The sequence below is a fragment of the Apostichopus japonicus genome, chromosome 15, assembly GCF_037975245.1.
Source record: "Apostichopus japonicus isolate 1M-3 chromosome 15, ASM3797524v1, whole genome shotgun sequence".
Lineage (NCBI taxonomy): Eukaryota > Metazoa > Echinodermata > Holothuroidea > Aspidochirotida > Stichopodidae > Apostichopus > Apostichopus japonicus.
The window spans coordinates 2,667,939-2,686,148 of NC_092575.1; the positions used below are offsets into that span (position 1 = coordinate 2,667,939).

An 18,210-nucleotide genomic window follows, 5' to 3' on the forward strand; every position below is an offset into this window, starting at 1 on the left:
GGGGAATAACATGGAGTGACTATGCAGGTGTAGGGCACACTATACCTGTTGTGTGGTGTCCAGGCAGTCAATGGGGGAATTACATGGAGTGACTATGCAGGTGTAGGGCACACTATACCTGTTGTGTGGTGTCCAGGCAGTCAATGGGGGAATTACATGGAGTGACTATGCAGATGTAGGGAACACTATACCTGTTGTGTGGTATCCAGGCAGTCAATGGGGGAATTACATGGAGTGACTATGCAGGTGTAGGGCACACTATACCTGTTGTGTGGTATCCAGGCAGTCAATGGGGGAATTACATGGAGTGACTATGCAGGTGTAGGGCACACTATAACCGGTTGTGTGGTATCCAGGCAGTCAATGGGGGAATAACATGGAGTGAATAACAGGTGTAGGGCACTCTATACCTGTTGTGTGGTGTCCAGGCAGTCAATGGGGGAATAACATGGAGTGAATAACAGGTGTAGGGCACTCTATACCTGTTGTGTGGTATCCAGGCAGTCAATGGGGGTATTACATGGAGTGACTATGCAGGTGTAGAGCACACTATACCTGTTGTGTGGTGTCCAGGCAGTCAATGGGGGAATAACATGGAGTGAATAACAGGTGTAGGGCACTCTATACCTGTTGTGTGGTATCTAGGCAATCAATGGGGGAATTACATGGAGTGACTATGCAGGTGATGGACACACTATACCTGTTGTGTGGTATCCAGGCAGTATTCAGCCGTGACCAGAATGCTACAGACTCTGTACTGCTCATCTGCTGTAAACTTTGGCACCTCGCTGGAGCTCTCCTTCAGACCCTCTTTAAGTAACGTCGAAAAATTCAAACTGGTCGGCATCGGCGTTTGAGATCTGTGAATGAGGAAGAACAATGAGAACTAACATATCAAGAAGAAGTGGAGGTAAAAATTGGGTGGGTGGGGGGGTGGGTGGGGGGGGACTTGTAAGAATTGTTTCAGCTCAAAATAATCTCATTTATACGGTGATCATAATTCAAAGTTGACTTGTGAAAGTTCAGCCTGACTTATGTGATATAAATATAAAATATCATTATTTCTTATGAAAATTCTGTTTAATTGAAGAGAAAATATATCAAATTCTTGATAAGGGAGAGCACTGCAGGTCAAGTCAGAAACTCGATACAAAATATTCTTTACACAAAGTAATCGAATGGTACTTCATAAAAAAAGAAGAAAAAAATGGAAACTATCTTTCAAGAAGAAAAATATTTGACAGTAAGCCTCTGAAGAAGGTCCTGCTAGGATCTAAACGTCAGATCCTCTGGCTTATATATTTTTACCTACAACACAAACAAATATATTTTACAGACACAAACACGAATATATTTTAACGACACGAGCACAAACATATTTAACCTACACAGGCTGCAAGAGATAACCTTCAGGGAGTTAGCAGGGTAGATTTGAATTCGTTTGAGATAGACACACAAGTTTGCAAAAGACTGTTACAATTTCAAAAGTTGTGACTTACTTTGGGAGGTTTCCACTGAGTAATCTGTTGGCGTATTCTCGGAGGTATTTCTGGAATGATGCTGTCAGGGAGAGGAGAGGTTGTCCGGTGCTGAGCTGGGAACACTGTACCATACACTTCTTGTAGAAGACAAAGAGATCCGCACAGCTGGGGAGTACCGCCCCGCCCTCCTCCGCCTGGATCGGGGGCGGACCCTGCGTGCGGAAATCGTCCATGAACCTCTGGATAAGGTCCGATAGATTCCTGAGGAGTCGAAGAAAAGATGGGATGAGACGACGGGAGGACAGTGACGGGACTGACCCTTTAAATTTTATGAAAGATTTAACGGTCGGAAGAGGCGGTAAAACATGACGAGGGAGAAAGATGTGTCTGAGATGGTGAAGGATAACATGTCAGTACAAATAATAATAATCATAATAAATGAGACTTATATAGTGCCAAATCAGTAAACAAAAGTCACTGCTCAAGGCGCTTTACAAAGAAAACATATTAATTTACAAAAGAACAAGTAAAAAAAAAAAAAATGGGTCTTAAGTAGACTTTCAAACATAGAAAGTTAAGAGCATGTTCGATGTGATCTGGTAACTTGTTCCCGAGATACGAGCCAGATTATTCGAAGCTTCTGTAACCGTATGTCTTCGAGAATATTTAGGAACAGTTAAATACAGTTTGTTGGAGGAACGAAGTGTGTGAGTTGGAATATATGGCAAGAGAAGTTGGGACAGGTACACAGGCTGTTCCAGATGATGAGCACAAAAGGTGAGAAGAAGTATTTTAAAAGAAGTCAGTGATAGAAATCCTTAGGGATTATTTTTATTGGGTGGGGCAGGGGCGAGGTGGATGGTTGAGGAGGAGGGGTGGGGGTTGGGCAAGCTACTTCTCTTCTTCTTTCTCCTTTTACTTTTTGGTTTATACCGAAAGAAAACCGTTCACTTGCAAATTTTTCACGACATAACAGCATAGACATAATTTCCGCATAACTTACCAAAAAAACGGAGTAAGAAACGAGAACCCTTTTACCGAAATATCTTACCTATCTTGGGATTCGATATAAATGTGCAGGTGAGGCTCAAAGCACTGACTGATGATACGATGGAATGGAGAGACTCGAGGTTTGGCTGCGGGCTTTGAGAATGGAGAAACCAAGAAACGTAACAGACACGTTACTGACTAATCACAAAGTATCTATCGTATAGAACCAACTCTTTGGGTTAAAATAGGAAATTATCGATTTCGATATCTGAGAAGAAAATGTTTTGACAACTCTATACATTGAGAAAATAATAATTTTTGATGATCTGGCTTCCCACAAGGTGTTCCCTCTTTACTAGACTGGTAGGACGTATCGCTTTATTTTTGGAATGCACTATGTCGTTACTTCACCTAAAGTCAAAATTAATTTCAGTAAAATTTTCAAGTTAACAGTAACTCATTTCGTGTCTCCTGTCTTTAATCTGAGGACCATTTTGTCGTTCTGAAGATTCTACCAGGAATTCCTCTTCCGTGAAGATATTGGTCGTGAAGAGACACAGAGTGATGAAACTGACAAGCCTGCTAATGACCAAGACTCACACTTGACCTTTCCGACTCACACTTGACCTTTCCGACTCACACTCGACCTTTCCGATAATAAATCTCTCATCTAAATTAACCAAAGAAATATCTCATATGATATCGCGCAAAAAAAGTATCGCAAATGACCAGTTTTTCACGGCCAAAATCAAACAATCATTGCAAAAGACAGAAATTACTTTGCAATCTTCTTTCTACGGATTTGATCTGAGTTTGATCTGTGCAACTTATACTGCTGTATACCTCACAATGGAATCTTGTCAATTGGTTCTGAATATTATGCAGTTACATCATTGCTACTTTAAAGGTATCTATAGGAAACAGAGAAAGACAACACAAAACTCATATTTCACTCTTCGTTTCTGATCATTCATGAGAAATACAATCACTCATATAATTCTGTACATGATGAAGATATGATGAGAAATACACTTTCTCATACATTTCACATCCAGAGCATTTCTTCATACCTTAATCTCTACGGCTTCCGTCTCGTCTTCGTCCTCGTCCACGTCAAACGGATTCAGAGGATCGCGATCCCTCTGTTGGGCGTCTTTATCTTCTGGTGTCGGCTCGCTGCTCTGAAAATATCGGAGAAATATTTCAAGCCAGATAATCATACTCGCAAGAGTCTGTACTCTCATTTTCATTGACTCACTTGAGTAAAAAATTCCTTAAAAGAGGAGAGCCTGGTCCTGGGGTCCTGCTCCTTTGGGCCTGGGCCTGGAGGCCCGACCTGGCTCTCGACACCACTGGGTACATACAGTCAAAATAGGACCTTTTGTTCTCCGCAGTTTCACAGGAGGCATAGATTGTCTATAGTGATAATTTCTATTGTTTGACATTGATTCAACTTTGCTGGAGAGTTTTTTAAGCTTCTTCCTTTTGACACTCAGTGGGTATCTTGTTATAGCATTGGAATACAGCTCCACGATCTTGTTTCTTTTCCTTTGCATACATAACGAAGACGAGTTAATTCAAAAGGGAATCCGTTAATCATTTGCCATCTCACACAGAAGATGAATAGCATATCTTAAAATAATAGTCTAGGTCAAAATTTCGGTCTGATAAGTTAAAGAGGAACATAATCTAACCAGTTACTTATGAACTATTCAAGTGTGTTAGATTTTTTTACACCCTTACTTACTTGGCTTTTCTCTACATGAGGCAGCAAGGTGGTTCCCTTGAATCTTTTGGCTAATAGTGTTTCAAAATTGGTTGTTCTCTGGATGGCAAACAGTAGTAACTTGACCTCTATCTCCATCGACCTATTCTGCATGACCATCGACAGGCCATCCCTGAAAACAGGAGAGAGAGGGTGCACATCACTCGATACTCTACTACTAACATTGAAACTAACATTGAGGTTCAAGGGAACAGTGATGCAAAAACAGATACTACAATGAATCTTGAAAATAAAACTCCACTATTGAAAAAGCAAAGTCTAAAATATTTTATATTATTTATTAAAAAAAAACCATCCATCATAACGAGAGGAAAACATTTCTGGGTAAAGAAAAACGAGATCTGAATTTTCTCTCATAAAATAGTTTCTAGATTAATTTAAGCATCATGAATTCACTCCTAACTATGTGGTAAAGGTCACAAAAAATCATGCAACACAATTTATCATTTTTTTTGTCCCATCATTTTTTCCTCCCTTCTCTCCCCTCCTTCCCTCCCCCTCCCCACACTCAGTAAAATTGTAATTCAAATGCTTACTGGGTCACATGACAAAATTCCACACAGATCCTCTCTGCTACCTCCCAATCGCTTGGAAATATTCGTCCGTATTTCTCTTCGAAGCCAAGGACGGCCCTCTGCACCCAGGCAAACCGTCTGTCTATTTTATCCAGCCAGGCTACGTCTTGATTCTCCTGAAACAGGACCAAGTATTCTTGCAGCTGAAGTTTGACAAACCACTTCAGTAGATCTTTCCTGACGAGATCAAATAGGAGACAATTTATTAAGAGGAAGTGAGATCAGCGGTGAACCGTTCATCACAAATGTTCTGAGACGTTGTATAGTGTTCATGTACAGGATAACATGTACAGGATAACATGTACACAATTACATGTACACAATAACATGTACACAATTACTTGTATACAAAATTACATATACACAATAACATGTACACAATAACATGTACACAATTACTCGTATACACAATTACATGTACACAATAACATGTACACAATAACACGTACACAATAACATATACACAATTACATGTACACAATTACATATACACAATAACATGTACACAACAACATGGAACACAATAACATGTTTCTTGTTAATAGCTACAAAAGATGACACAACCACCAGAAATAGACTGTCAGGGTTATTGCATGTACTCTGTGTATGTATCTCTTTATAAACAGAAACCATTCTGAAGATATCTGAGTTTAAACTATAATCAAATGTTTATAGGTGCATTTGTCACCTACAGAGCATTTGCCCCCCGCCCCTCCTCCTTAAAACAAAATGGCCAAACATGGAGCTTAATTGTTGAAAGCTTTTGTCCTGCTGACATTCAAGATAACTAAGACCTCCCCTCCTCTTCACAGTTTTAGTCATGCACCAGAAGAGAAGCGATAAAATTACTCACTTGACCTTGGGATCCAAGACATTCACCACCAAACAAGCCTCTGTTAATTCTTTTTGGTTAGTCAATGGCTGAAAGCAAAAGAAAACAAAAGCAATACATGTGCTATGAATATTCATACACTATCCACAAGCATCACGCAATCATCTACTTCCTTGCTCACAAATAGCCAAAGGAAATGTTCTTGGAAGTAAAGGATATATATGCATTCTTTTATTCATGATTTTTTTTTTCTTGCCCATTTTGAATATATACTGATATTTATGCCTGTGATAATAAGGTGAACTTCACACCCAGTTCATACGTTTTCAGCAAGCTTAGTAGCGATTAGACATGTTTGTTATTACATGGCACTAACCACCTAGAAATGAATGAAGAAATCACATGTCATTCATGACGTATTGTTGATACAAGTCAAGCTGCTCAAGCATTTAGCTGTTACCAGTACCCTGACATGACTAATTTACCAAATTTGGCAGAGATATAAATCTAATTGCTTTTACGTATCATGTTTGAGCCCAGAAACGTCGAATGTCCCAAGGCAACTGGTGATAGGAAGGCATGAAGCCAGAAGTGTGTACTGCAGTGTAGGGGCCTAGGCCTACTGTAGCTAGGCCTTATTAAGCCTAAAATGTTAGGACCTAACTTGCAGAAGTAGTGGAATCGTCTTAGGCAGCTTTTTTAGTCTTGCTCGGCTCATTTTCAAAATCCCCAACCCATGTAGACCTACATTTCAGATTGAATTTCGGATCCAGTAAATTAAGTGGCCAGCTATTCCAGCACACAATACTGTGTATGCTGTGCCTGGCAACAAGTGCAGTAACATGCATGTGCTGGTATCTGAGGATGTATGAGGATGTTAACATGTGCCGTTCCTATAGGTTAGTGCCTTCCTGTTTGCATACATGTCCGTTAAGGAGAGTGCCGGCTTGCAAACGTCTTGCAAACGTACGTTTCTAGTGGAACTTCATACATATGCTATGAATATTCACGTTAAATTCACTAATATTTACATACTATGAATAATCATCCAGTGTTAATTAATGTACTACCTACCTTCATAAATACTGTGACAGTTAATGAGGCACTTGAAAGAATTACTTTGAGATGAATCTTACACTATCAATGTCCTGATTTACTGCTCTTGCAGATAATTTACAATTATTTTCAACAAAAGCATTGAGAAAGCTTGTTCATTTAGTTCTTTCAGATGTTTACAACCATTTTGGAAGAAGAGTTCGGGTGCAATTACTCGCTTTCCTCCTTTTTTCAATTAAGCATCAAGTTAGAAAAACAGAAAATTATAACATACACGGCTTCCTTGGTTCGAGAAAGATTCCTCAAAGTCGGCGATAATTTGTGTACCGAGCTCACTCTGAATCTTCTTAACCCTAAACAAGAAAAGACAACAAAAATACCAAAACGTGAAATACACACACAGAGAAAATACTGCTCACGTGAGTAGATATAAAACTCACCAATGACGAGGTGTTTCCCATCTTTTACTGCTCAACTGCTTAAAGGCATTGAGAACTCGCCCCAAACCGCATGCCGTGCTCTGAAAAAGTTAACTTTCTGTTGCTTGGAAGTGAAGTTTTCTTCTTGTCGCTACAAAATGCAGACAGTAATGAAACGTGATACCTTGTTATCTTTTATCTAGACCAAGATGTCCATCGCTGCTATATACACTGTGTTGTGGGTATTGACCGTAGCTGTACAGTATGTATTGACTGTACACTATTGTCTAATTACCGACGGTAGCAAGCTGTGTGTGTATTTTCTGGGATCGATGGTGGTGTCTAACACTTCTGTTACACCTCATTTGAAACTAGGTCAGATTACCGGCATGAGACATTTCTTTGTGTGCGAATCTTCACACCCTTTAACTGGTGAAGAACCTTACCGTAGATTGGTATTGTTCAAAACACAAGAATTTATATCAATTCGTTATTTTGATTTTGATACTTTCTTGTAGATCGCTAACAACCACTTCTATCTATCCAGGCTGTATTTCTATAACACATTTAATTTGAAACTTTAGACAGCAAAGGCATTTCAGTTTAATAAAGTGACTGGACTATGAAGTCTAGTACAAACAACATTAGCACAGCTCTTCAGATGCAGCACAAAACTCAATGAAAGACACAAGATTATTGATTGATTCATTGGACGTGTGTATAATGTTACAGATTTGTCGAGGTTAAATGGTGTTGAGCATCATTCCAAGGGTGCTCTATTATATACATACAAAGTTAAAAGAACATGTTTCGGTTGAGTTGAGAGATTTTATGAAAACCATGGATGAACATCAACACAATAAGATCTGCACTGAGGGGCAGCCTGAAAATCAGTTTAGCCTTTAAAGGAGCACTCCAGAGCGTTAGTACATTTTAAAGGTAAATATCATGAAAAGGGGATTGTTTGTACCCAAATGCTTCTTTTTATTGTTGGGGGGGGGGGGGGCTTGAATGTATATAACAGTTTCAAGACTAGAAAATTCTGCCAATAAGTGACACTTCAAAGAAGAACGCTTGCAACTCATTAAATATTCTTTAAATATTAAACTAAAGTGACTGCACTTACTTGTCGGCCAGCTGTCTAATTTGGGGAATGCTCATGTACTTTTGAAAGTGTTCCAAGACATTGACCACGCCCTGCAACAGGTTGGCAACTTCCCCATATTGTCTTCTTCTTGTGAGACTCCTTTTTTTTTCGAAAGAGAAAGAGGGGGGAACGGGGTGGGATCAGTAAATAAGAATTATAACAGAAGAATGTGACTTGTCATTGGTGGAGCTAATTAATCATTTCAAAATGTTAAAAGTAAAGTAAATTAACATAAATTTGGTATGCAAATTATATGCATACTTTACCTCAGTATTCACTCACCTCGTAGGATCGTTATACAAGTATTAAACAGAGCTGTTTATTCCATCAGTCTAATCTGCTATCAACCAAACACAAGTTTGGGATATGTTGAGAAGCAGATTGGTGTGGAACAAACCTAATATTTGTTTTGCAATAATGCAATCTAGTTTGTCAAAATTTGGTCAATTTTAACAATTTTACAAAGTTAAACAATAAGGCCCCCGTTAAAGCAGATTTAAAGAGCTTGATTCCTCATATTCAATGACTTTGGGCAGTTTTCTGCATTATTCATATATTATTATTATTAAGAAATTTGAACTGCTGACCAATTTTTAGAGCAGCAAACTATTTTAATGAAATGAATTTGCTTCACGTATTCACATATCTTGCCAAATTTCTATCACAGGATTTAGAGGAGACAATTCTCATTTCTACCGAGGTAAATTGTATTCTTTCATTGCTTCAGGCTGAGTAAGGCCCAGAGTCCTGCTTTTAAAGGGATAATTCCACAAACTGCAGTTGATTGCTTTGAAAAAAAACTTTGCAGGAAATTCATCTACATCTTTCGATCAAGCCCTTGTCCTCCTAGTATTTGCATTACAATTTTTTTTTTTTTTTTCATTATCTGTAAAATGCATCTGGTAACAACAGAACAAAAACATGTCATCGTAGCAAATGAGTTGAAGAAATGTCTTTGTTGTCTAAATAAATCATAAATAAATCACTTAGCCAGAGAGGAAATTATTATTTCTACAAAAGAAACAAAAGATTTTAATTAAACTTCAAAATACAGATAATGTTGACAGCTTTAACCCAACTTTCCAAATGTATCACATTTCACTGATGAATCAAGAAGCATGTTAACATAAAACGGATAATCTTTAGCCCGTCAATAATAGGTCACATTCAATTGACCCAAATCTTGAGTTAGGAACAAGATATTTGAGAAGGGGTTTTCAACTACAAGTGTGGAATATGTTGCTTTTCTCCCTCTCTTAGGTAATGGTTACGTTGCCAGCCACCAGATTTGATTATCGCTTCAAATATTTAAGTAAATATATTTTATAAATTTAAAAAACCAAGACTTACTCTAGGGCATCAACTCCTCCTACCAACATATGGAGATGATTTAGCGTAGTGATGGAGGCAGTCAAATGCCTCTTAGCATGATCCAGCTGCTTAATATCTCTAGTTATCTCCTTCACCTGAAAACGGGAAAAAGGAACTGAACAAAACTGAACTTTCTGAAATATGAACTTACGCCGAAGGCAGGAAATTAAAGTTGAGAAGTTTCTTTTCTTTTTTCCTTCTTCTCAGCAGAGATGATGGGATGAAAACAAGCAAGCAACTGAATTTACTTTCTTTCTATATTTTATTTCTTTGCACGATCCCATAGAACAATTGTTAGTTCTCTCATTGGATTTTTTTTTTTTGGGGGGGGGGTATTTCTTTTCCACTTTGGAAGATGACATTTCTCAATGTTGATAGAGTTCAAGAGAATATTGAAAATAAAACTTGAAAGAAAAATACTTTACCATTTGTTCTGATTTTTCAGCTTTCTCTTTAATATCTTTGATCCTCTTGAAAAGTTCCTGGATTGCTCTCTGAGCTTCCACCAAAGCCTACGACAGACAATAGAAACAAAGAAAACATAATCAGAAAAACAACAACTAGTATTGAAGCCGTTCTTAGAACGGTTCACTAATGATATTATTTCTAAATATTTGATTTGAGGTTGATTGAAGCAGTGGTTTCAAGTATGATTGAGGTGTTCCACTGAAGTAAAAAAAAATAACACTTCTCAAGCATTTTGCTGTAAAACGTTCACATTTTTGACAGCTCTTCTTTCTAAAACGCTAATGAAAGAAGAAAAGAACAGGATTCAATATAAGCGAACCTGGAAATACTCAAATTTATGACAAGATGGAACCCATTCATTGGTTAATTGGTATTATATACACTTTCCAGGCCCTGTACATAGTGAAAGCTAGAACTTACCCAGTCCAAGTTCAAACGATGTTCGAACAATAAAGACAGAAAAAAGTCTTGTTCGTTAATGTGAACCTATGACATCAAACTTATGACACATTTTCTTGAATGTTAAATGTCACAAAAGTTTCAAACAACTACCAACCTCTCTTCCATCTTGACCTGCGTTAGTTTGACCTCTGACCACATTACGAATATCATCGTCTAGACGGTGTATCTTGGTCCTCATGCGATTGATGACTTCATCAATATTTGCTAAAGACTGCAAGTTAATAGGGGGGGAGACAAATTCATGACAATTATTCGTTCAAATAGCACGTTCTAATCGATACACAAAGTTACAAACGATAAGAAACTTGGCGATCGTGTTAACTAACTTTTTTCTCCGTTTTTTTGGATGTCCTTGGCCAACATAACATAGATCAAGAAATTATTGTAGGATACTTGATACCCTATAGCATCATTAAATGTGTTCAAAAGTTGCTCTAAAGGTACTGTGCGTCATTCAATTCTTGATGGAAAATTTTATACTCTCAGCCAGAGGGATGCAAACGATAACTTTCACGTTACGAGCAACCTGTGATGAATTGATACAAGTGACAATTTTATGGGGGGTCTTTCATAATGTCAATTGGGCTAAATCATGAAGAAATTTTCACCATTTGAAGAAAAAAAGTATTGGCTTTACTGTTCCATCTGCACATAAGCCTACTGCACTGGCTTTTTCACTCTTATTCTGATTCACTTTTTCTTCACCTTTTCCACTTCTTGCACCCCTTAAGTGATTCAAATTTTGCTCCCCATTTACCAGCTATGATGAACACTTTTGGCCAAGGGTCAAATTTGTCGTTGATGCCTATAGATAGTTTTGCACCCCCTAGAGTCCTGCCTTACAAGCTCAGGAGTGTATACCTCAGGTTGGAAAAACAGAACTTTCTATTTGATGAAATATGTCAACAAAATGAATGATGATATTCAAACTTTACCTGCTCAGTTGGAAATAGGTTATTTATAAACTCCACAGCATTAAAATCTGGCTTATCTAGTGGATCTGTTGATGGAAGGACCTGTGGTATAAACAAAATAAATAACAAAGAATCAAGAACTAAATATATAGCATGTAATTAAGTTATTCAAAAGATTCATGATTTGCTCTTTCCTAAGATCCTATACATATATGCAATTTGACATACAGTATTTATGCAAAGAATGGTTATCTATTCAATCTTAGTATACAGACTGTTGATCCTGAAATCCCTATGGTGAACTGATTTCTGGGAGTAATTATAGAATACAGGGCCACTCGATGATACTATCTGAGCATCCGGATGCGCGGATGCTCAGTCTCACCCCAGTACGTATGTGAGTAAAAAATGTCAAAGTCCCAGTTCTTTCTTTTTGAGTGGATGCGCGGATGCGTGGATGCGGAGTCAAAAATTTCCTAAGTCTTTTGCTAGTACTTCTGTGGTGGAATTTTAGAGGGCGTCACACATGTACGGATGCCTTTTAAGAACGACACACTATTGATGTGGAATATCTTCGTACATTCGGAACTTTCAGTATTGGAAATACGTGATGGTATATGTCGAAACTTTTTCGAAAATTATTTAAGTCAATTCCTAGTACTCCCGGGGTGGATGCGCGGATGCGGAGTCAAAATGAAATACGTGATAAAATGAAATACGTGATGGAAATTAGAGGGAGTCAAAATGAAATACGTGATGGTATATGGGGAAACTTTCGAAAATTATTTAAGTCCATTCCTAGTACTCCCGGGTGGATGCGCGGATGCGCGGATGCGGAGTCAAAATGAAATACGTGATGGAATTTTAGAGGGCGACATACGTGTACGGACATGTACAGACACACCGCGCATCCGCGCATCCGGATGCTGGGAAGAGTTAATGAATGGCCCTGTATTCTATAATTGTACCGATTTCTGTAGTGGCACTGTAACTAGGTGATGAAAATGACTTCTGTGCTAGCTTTAAACCGCTAGCCTATGCATGACTTTGACCTTCAGTAATTTAAATAAGAGTTTTCAGAGCCTTAAATTAACCTGTTGGTAAAGGAAATTAGAGTAACGTAGGCTACATCCAGCCTGTACTATCTCCATATGAAAGTACAGGCCTAACAACATTGGCTCGGTCTGCATGAGCCTAGGCCTAGGTTATACTAGTTATACCCTAGGAGTCTGTGTCCGTAATGTAGACCATAGTTTCACCGCTACATAGGACTAGTCGTTTTAAAAAGAAAAATCAATTAGATTCAAGACTACTAGAATCGTACTTGATCAATCGCCTCCTGAACTTCTGGTGGAAATGTGAACAGGGCATTGTTATAATCTTCGTCCACCGGTTCGACTTCATCTTCTTCGGGCGCAGCCATTTTATCTTTGCTCAAACAATTACAACTGAATTTCTGTCTGCTGCCCTCGAAATAATATCATTACTTGATTCACATACCCAGGCCCTTGGTAACTACGTGAAACATTTTCGTGCCATATCTGGAAATTAATGGTAGGCATTATTTCATTTTATTCACAAAACTTTCCTCTAATGTTAATGTTAGAAAGTAAAACTTCAGGCTGTTTATCTTACTATTTGACTTCCTTTGGTAATCCAGGTAAGTGTAGGGTATGCTTTCTTTGAGTCAGACAGTTTGGTACATCTTACATGACATGATTCCAAAGGAGAAATCTCTAATTAGCCTTACCGTTAGACCTAGTTGCGCGAAATTGTTGAACACTCTCAATTTACTGTTTATGTCCTTTCTTACTTAGATGTGGGAACCAAATAACATTACAATATTCCACATGTAGCCTCACAAGTGCTTGTATATGATAATAAATAAAGTAGCATCTAAAGCTTGAAAAGATCTATTTATCAAACCCAGCATGCTGTTTGCTTTGTTCACCTTGTTAGAAATGTGCTTGCTAAAATTTAAGGAACCCTGGAATAACACCCCCAGGTTTTTGCTTCACTTTAGCTATGCAATAGATGGTATTTAGTGTCATTATCACAGTGAAAGCCTTACTATATTACCTCCCACACCCTACGTTTTGTTCATTTTTGTTTTGTGGGATGGGAGGGAGAACGGTCACGTCAGGATCTAGTAAAAGAGATAGAGTAGATGAGATAGTTCAACATTTAGAACACTTTATTTCATATATATTACTTTGACATTGAATATATAACATTGAATCTTGACCTCTTTTATTGAACAGCCTACATCTTTTCATCAACAGACTACAGACTATCTTAGTTCTAACTATAAGCTAATGAAGACAGTAGATGATGTGATTGGTGACCAACGAACCAGTCTAGAAAATGTCAGATGTGAGTTCCATAGATTTATTCTTCCCCCCTCCCCCCTAGCCTTCAAATTATTGTTTATGAAGAATTAATATTTTGTCAATATTAATTAGCTTGATAAATTAAAATCCAGATCAGTGAAAAAACTTGTTATGCTCCAAACTTTATAACTTCCTCATACAACATGTTACGAGGAGTTCTTTTATGAAATATTAATACTCAAATATTATATTGAATATAAAATGGGGACAAAATTATGAGACGATAGAGCTCTCCCAAATGAAAATGCCATCTTTTTTATTCTTTATGTTGTCTTTTTCTGCTATTGCAGGCTGTTCCCTCCCAGTCTCCTCCTAATGAGCCCCTGGCCACACCCATCATCTTGGTAATCGCCATTGGAGGTTACATGATTGTGCTGGGAATACTTCTTGTAATTCGACAGTTTCTTGTGGTAAGCTGTACTAAATTTTTACCTAGTTGATTTTTTTTAATTGTGAAGAAAGAATGAAACTTTACTAAATTGTGTCAGACATCAGGGAATAATCTATCCAGTGTCGCATCTCAAAAATGCTATGAGAAAATGGGTAAATTGCTGAACAAGTGCAAGGATGCATAGCACTTTTGTACACAGGAGCCATACTATTCTATAGGAGAACAAATTTGGAACCTTCAAAACAGCTACACAAAATTTTAATACTAAATTTTTCCCTGTTCATACATGTTATGTGAAGTCACAGTATCTCTGTGAAGTCCAAACAATTATTTCTTCAGATGGCTACATTCTGAAGTAATGTTAAGTAAAGAACTTGGTGAATGGTCCCATGATGTCATCAAATCAGACATTGCCTAGCCAGTCCTCTGGTACCCCACCTCTCACCCCATGCCTGCCCGATGGACCCCAAGTCCAGCACCTCTTTGATACAGGATTGGAAGTTGCTTAAACAGAACAATGTCTGATGAAGTTTTAGGTTTGCTTGACTCTTTTAAGCTTTTCTTCTCCCTTCCAGACAAGAGGAGTTTGCGTTCAGTGTGCACCTTGTGGTAAAGAAGACGGAAGCCTTCAGTGTTGCACTTGCTGGATTTCTCTCGCAGAGTTTTGCAACTGCTGTTCTTACCCAAACATTAAAACCTGCTTGAATTCTGTCTGTGGGAACTCTAAAAATGTAAACTATTTATGCCAGTTTTCTTAAGATGCTTCTTATGATATTAGTCTTCATAAGTTAACAATTTTTTTCATTATCTATTTTATTTGAAAATCATATGAAAAAAGAGTTCCATGATTATAGGCTTCGACTTTTGTTCAGTTGTTATATTTTTGGTTGTTGTTATTATTTTGTGAGTTTCAAAAGTGACATGTAGGCTTTAGAAACACAATAAGAAGGAGATGGGATGGAAGAGGGCTCAAATGGGGAAAGGGGTGCCAGGATGTTGGGGAGAGGGGGAAGGGGGAGGAAAGCAAAAACTTTAAGGAGGCAGGGGAACATGTGGCCCAAGCAAATCACACAAACACTCTAATGCTTCCAGCGAAACTAGACCCTCTCTGCATAATCTCAAAATGAGAATGTTGGGGGAAAAAAAATTGACTTTGCACATTTCACCTTTTAAAAGTAAAGTTAAAAGTTCATAGACAAGTTCTTCATTGATCAGTTATTTCTCTTGCTCTTTATTTAATGCTATTGGAAATGACAACTCCACACTAGTTTTGCAATTTGCGTGGACCATATCTTTCAATATATCTGTGATATATCTTAATTTTTTATTTTGCAGATTTGTACTGTAGAGAAGTGTGTGACTTGCCAAGTCTGTACGTCACTCTGTGGTCCACAATCTGGCTGTGAAGTGAGTTATTTTACTTTTTAATTTCTTTCCTATTTCAAGAGATACTTCCTGGATTTGTTATATTTGTTACTCTCTACTTGATGTTTTATTCTTAAATTTGTTTTGTTTAAATTTTATTTCATCATCATCATCATCATCATCATCATCATCATCATCATCATCATCATCATCATCATCATCATCATCATCATCATCATCATCATCATCATCATCATCATCATCATCATCATCATCATCATCATCATCATCATCATCATCATCATCATCATCATCATCATCATCATCATCATCATCATCATCACCATCACCATCACCATCACCATCACCATCACCATCACCATCACCATCACCATCATCATCATCATCATCATCATCATCATCATCATCATCATCATCATCATCATTGCATATGTTGCATATATTGTTTTGGCTATGGGACTCTGGATAAATGATTCCCCGATGTAACTGAATTCCTATTCAATACCCTTTCCTGCTCCACCCCCCCTCCCCCCGTCTACTGGGAAACATTGGCCAATTGGGTCCACCAACGGTAGATTTGTATAGCTCAGTGAATGGATTACAAGCGTTATACATTCTGAGGGGATACTTGGGTAAATCCCGTTATGGGCAATCGTCTCTATTATTTCAAATTTGTATTTGGTATCTTAGAAATAATAGACACCTAGTATTGGACTGTGGTCATGGTTTGTTATTTATTCTCTCTCTCTCCCTCCCTCTTTGTGCAGTGTGCTGGATGTGATTGTGCTTGCCAACCACCAGAATGTGAAACAATCGATTGTCTCTGCTTTAAGATGCAACTTCACTGAGAACCATCCAGAGATTAACGTACATGTGCAATGTTATCGAAAATATTTAAAACAAACATGGAAGTTTTTTCAACTTGTCTGCTATAAGTCAATGAGCTGATGACTAGCCAGAGTTTTCCTTTCACTACAAAAACAAGAATCCATCGTGCAATATTGATGACCAAAGATACGCCGAACGTTCGGATTAAAAACGTAAAACCGCCGGCAGATAGATGAACTGGAAGAGCTGTAGGGAATAATCAAGTTCATGAAGAAGGCAATGATAGAATGCCGGAGAAAATTTTAAAAAAACAGCTTCTATGTTGACACTTTGTCTTTGAAAAAAAGGAATGCTGCAGCAACTGCTAAATCCCCTGCAGCTAGGCCGAATTAGTATCAGACAAACTAAAGATTATCTCTGCAGAGGGGCAGTGCCTATTATGTGAAAGTGGAGAGCATGTGAGATGAAGTAGGATGCAGCCTCGCTGCATCGAAGCTGCATTAAACCCGCTGCAGCCAGGTTGAATAAGTATCAGACAAACTAAAGATTATCTCTGCAGAGGAGCAGTGCCTATTATGTGAAAGTGGAGAACATGTGAGATAAAGTAGGATGCAGCCTCGCTGAGTCGATGCTGCACTAAACCCCATGCAGCTATGCTGAATTAGTATCAGACAATTTAAAGATTATCCCTGCAGAGGAGCAGTGACTATTGTGTGAAAGTGGAGAGCATGTGTGATGAAGTAGGATGCAGCCTCGCTGAGTCGATGCTGCACTAAACCCCCTGCAGCTAGGCTGAATTAGTATCAGATAATATGAAGATTATCTCTGCAGAGGAGCAGTGACTATTATGTGAAAGTGGAGAGCATGTGAGATGAAGTAGGATGCAGTATATATATATATATATATATATATATATATATATATATATATATATATATATATATATATATACACATATATATATATATATATATATATATATATATATACACATATATATATATATATATATATATATATATATACAGTATATATATATATATATATATATACAGTATATATACATATATATACATATATATATATATATATATATATATATACATACAGTATATATATATATATATATACATATATATATATATATATACAGTATATATATATATATATACATATATATATATACATATACATATATATATATACATATATATATATATATATATATATATATATATATATATATATATATATTACAGGGGTTACAAACCCTGTGCTTGACCAATTGAGCCGTCCATGCCTTATGATAGTAGGTGGTGGGTGATCCCTACATAGTTCAGACTTTATTGTACAACCTTCAGTTGTTTCTATGTGTCATGAAACTTGCCACTGTATTAATGAAATGAAATCATTGTTGGTACCCGGCCCATTCACATGACCTACAGATAATGCTGAAACTATACTTGTACTTCAATATCACCTTTGAACGAATGTCCATTTCTTGTAACTTATTTCGTTTTAATAATCTGTAAATATTAGTTTACATTCTTCATAATGTTGATGAAATAATCGTAGCGATCATTGAATATCCCTTGTTTTGTTTTGTTTCTTTCTTTGTGTTGTTGTGTTTTGTTTGTCTGTTGTTTTTTTTTTCTTCTTCCAGCTCTTTGAAATAAAATTTCTAGGTCTATATCTATCTGGACTTCAAATAATG

The 18,210-nt window shown here is 37.4% G+C and overlaps 2 protein-coding genes across 4 annotated transcripts in view; one reads left to right on the top strand and one right to left on the bottom strand.

Annotated features, from left to right (window-relative positions):
• Window positions 1-12,978, bottom strand: part of LOC139980559 (vacuolar protein sorting-associated protein 53 homolog) — a 27,082-nt gene extending 14,104 nt beyond the window's left edge. Inside the window, exons 1-14 of the mRNA XM_071992285.1 lie at window positions 12,826-12,978; window positions 11,523-11,603; window positions 10,682-10,798; window positions 10,083-10,169; window positions 9,637-9,752; window positions 8,266-8,385; window positions 6,995-7,073; window positions 5,686-5,753; window positions 4,794-5,009; window positions 4,219-4,369; window positions 3,542-3,652; window positions 2,533-2,624; window positions 1,500-1,742; window positions 701-860 (exon numbers count right to left, since the gene is read on the bottom strand). Of these exons, the coding sequence (XP_071848386.1) occupies window positions 701-860; window positions 1,500-1,742; window positions 2,533-2,624; window positions 3,542-3,652; window positions 4,219-4,369; window positions 4,794-5,009; window positions 5,686-5,753; window positions 6,995-7,073; window positions 8,266-8,385; window positions 9,637-9,752; window positions 10,083-10,169; window positions 10,682-10,798; window positions 11,523-11,603; window positions 12,826-12,924 (1,740 nt within the window). The 5' untranslated portion in view covers window positions 12,925-12,978. The remainder of the gene's footprint in view (window positions 1-700; window positions 861-1,499; window positions 1,743-2,532; window positions 2,625-3,541; window positions 3,653-4,218; window positions 4,370-4,793; window positions 5,010-5,685; window positions 5,754-6,994; window positions 7,074-8,265; window positions 8,386-9,636; window positions 9,753-10,082; window positions 10,170-10,681; window positions 10,799-11,522; window positions 11,604-12,825) is intronic.
• Window positions 12,979-12,983: 5 nt separating this feature from the next.
• LOC139980567 (uncharacterized) lies at window positions 12,984-17,377 on the top strand. Of its 3 annotated transcripts, none has more exons than XM_071992301.1 (6): window positions 12,984-13,055; window positions 13,784-13,874; window positions 14,182-14,301; window positions 14,858-15,013; window positions 15,618-15,689; window positions 16,436-17,377. In XM_071992301.1, exons 2-6 carry the CDS (start codon window positions 13,866-13,868, stop codon window positions 16,514-16,516), a joined length of 438 nt encoding a protein of 145 aa, XP_071848402.1. In that variant the 5' UTR covers window positions 12,984-13,055; window positions 13,784-13,865; the 3' UTR covers window positions 16,517-17,377. The 3 variants fall into 3 exon arrangements, with proteins under 3 accessions (XP_071848402.1, XP_071848404.1, XP_071848403.1); XM_071992302.1 differs by having other exon boundaries at window positions 13,022-13,055; window positions 13,763-13,874; XM_071992303.1 differs by lacking the exon at window positions 13,784-13,874 and having other exon boundaries at window positions 12,995-13,055.
• Window positions 17,378-18,210: the final 833 nt, after the last annotated feature.

Excerpts from the sequence above, each read along its gene's own strand:
- LOC139980567 (XM_071992301.1), top strand. Across the intron at positions 14,302-14,857 it reads TAATTCGACAGTTTCTTGTG|ACAAGAGGAGTTTGCGTTCA; the intron begins GTAAGCTGTACT and ends TCTCCCTTCCAG. Across the intron at positions 15,690-16,435 it reads GTCCACAATCTGGCTGTGAA|TGTGCTGGATGTGATTGTGC; the intron begins GTGAGTTATTTT and ends CTCTTTGTGCAG.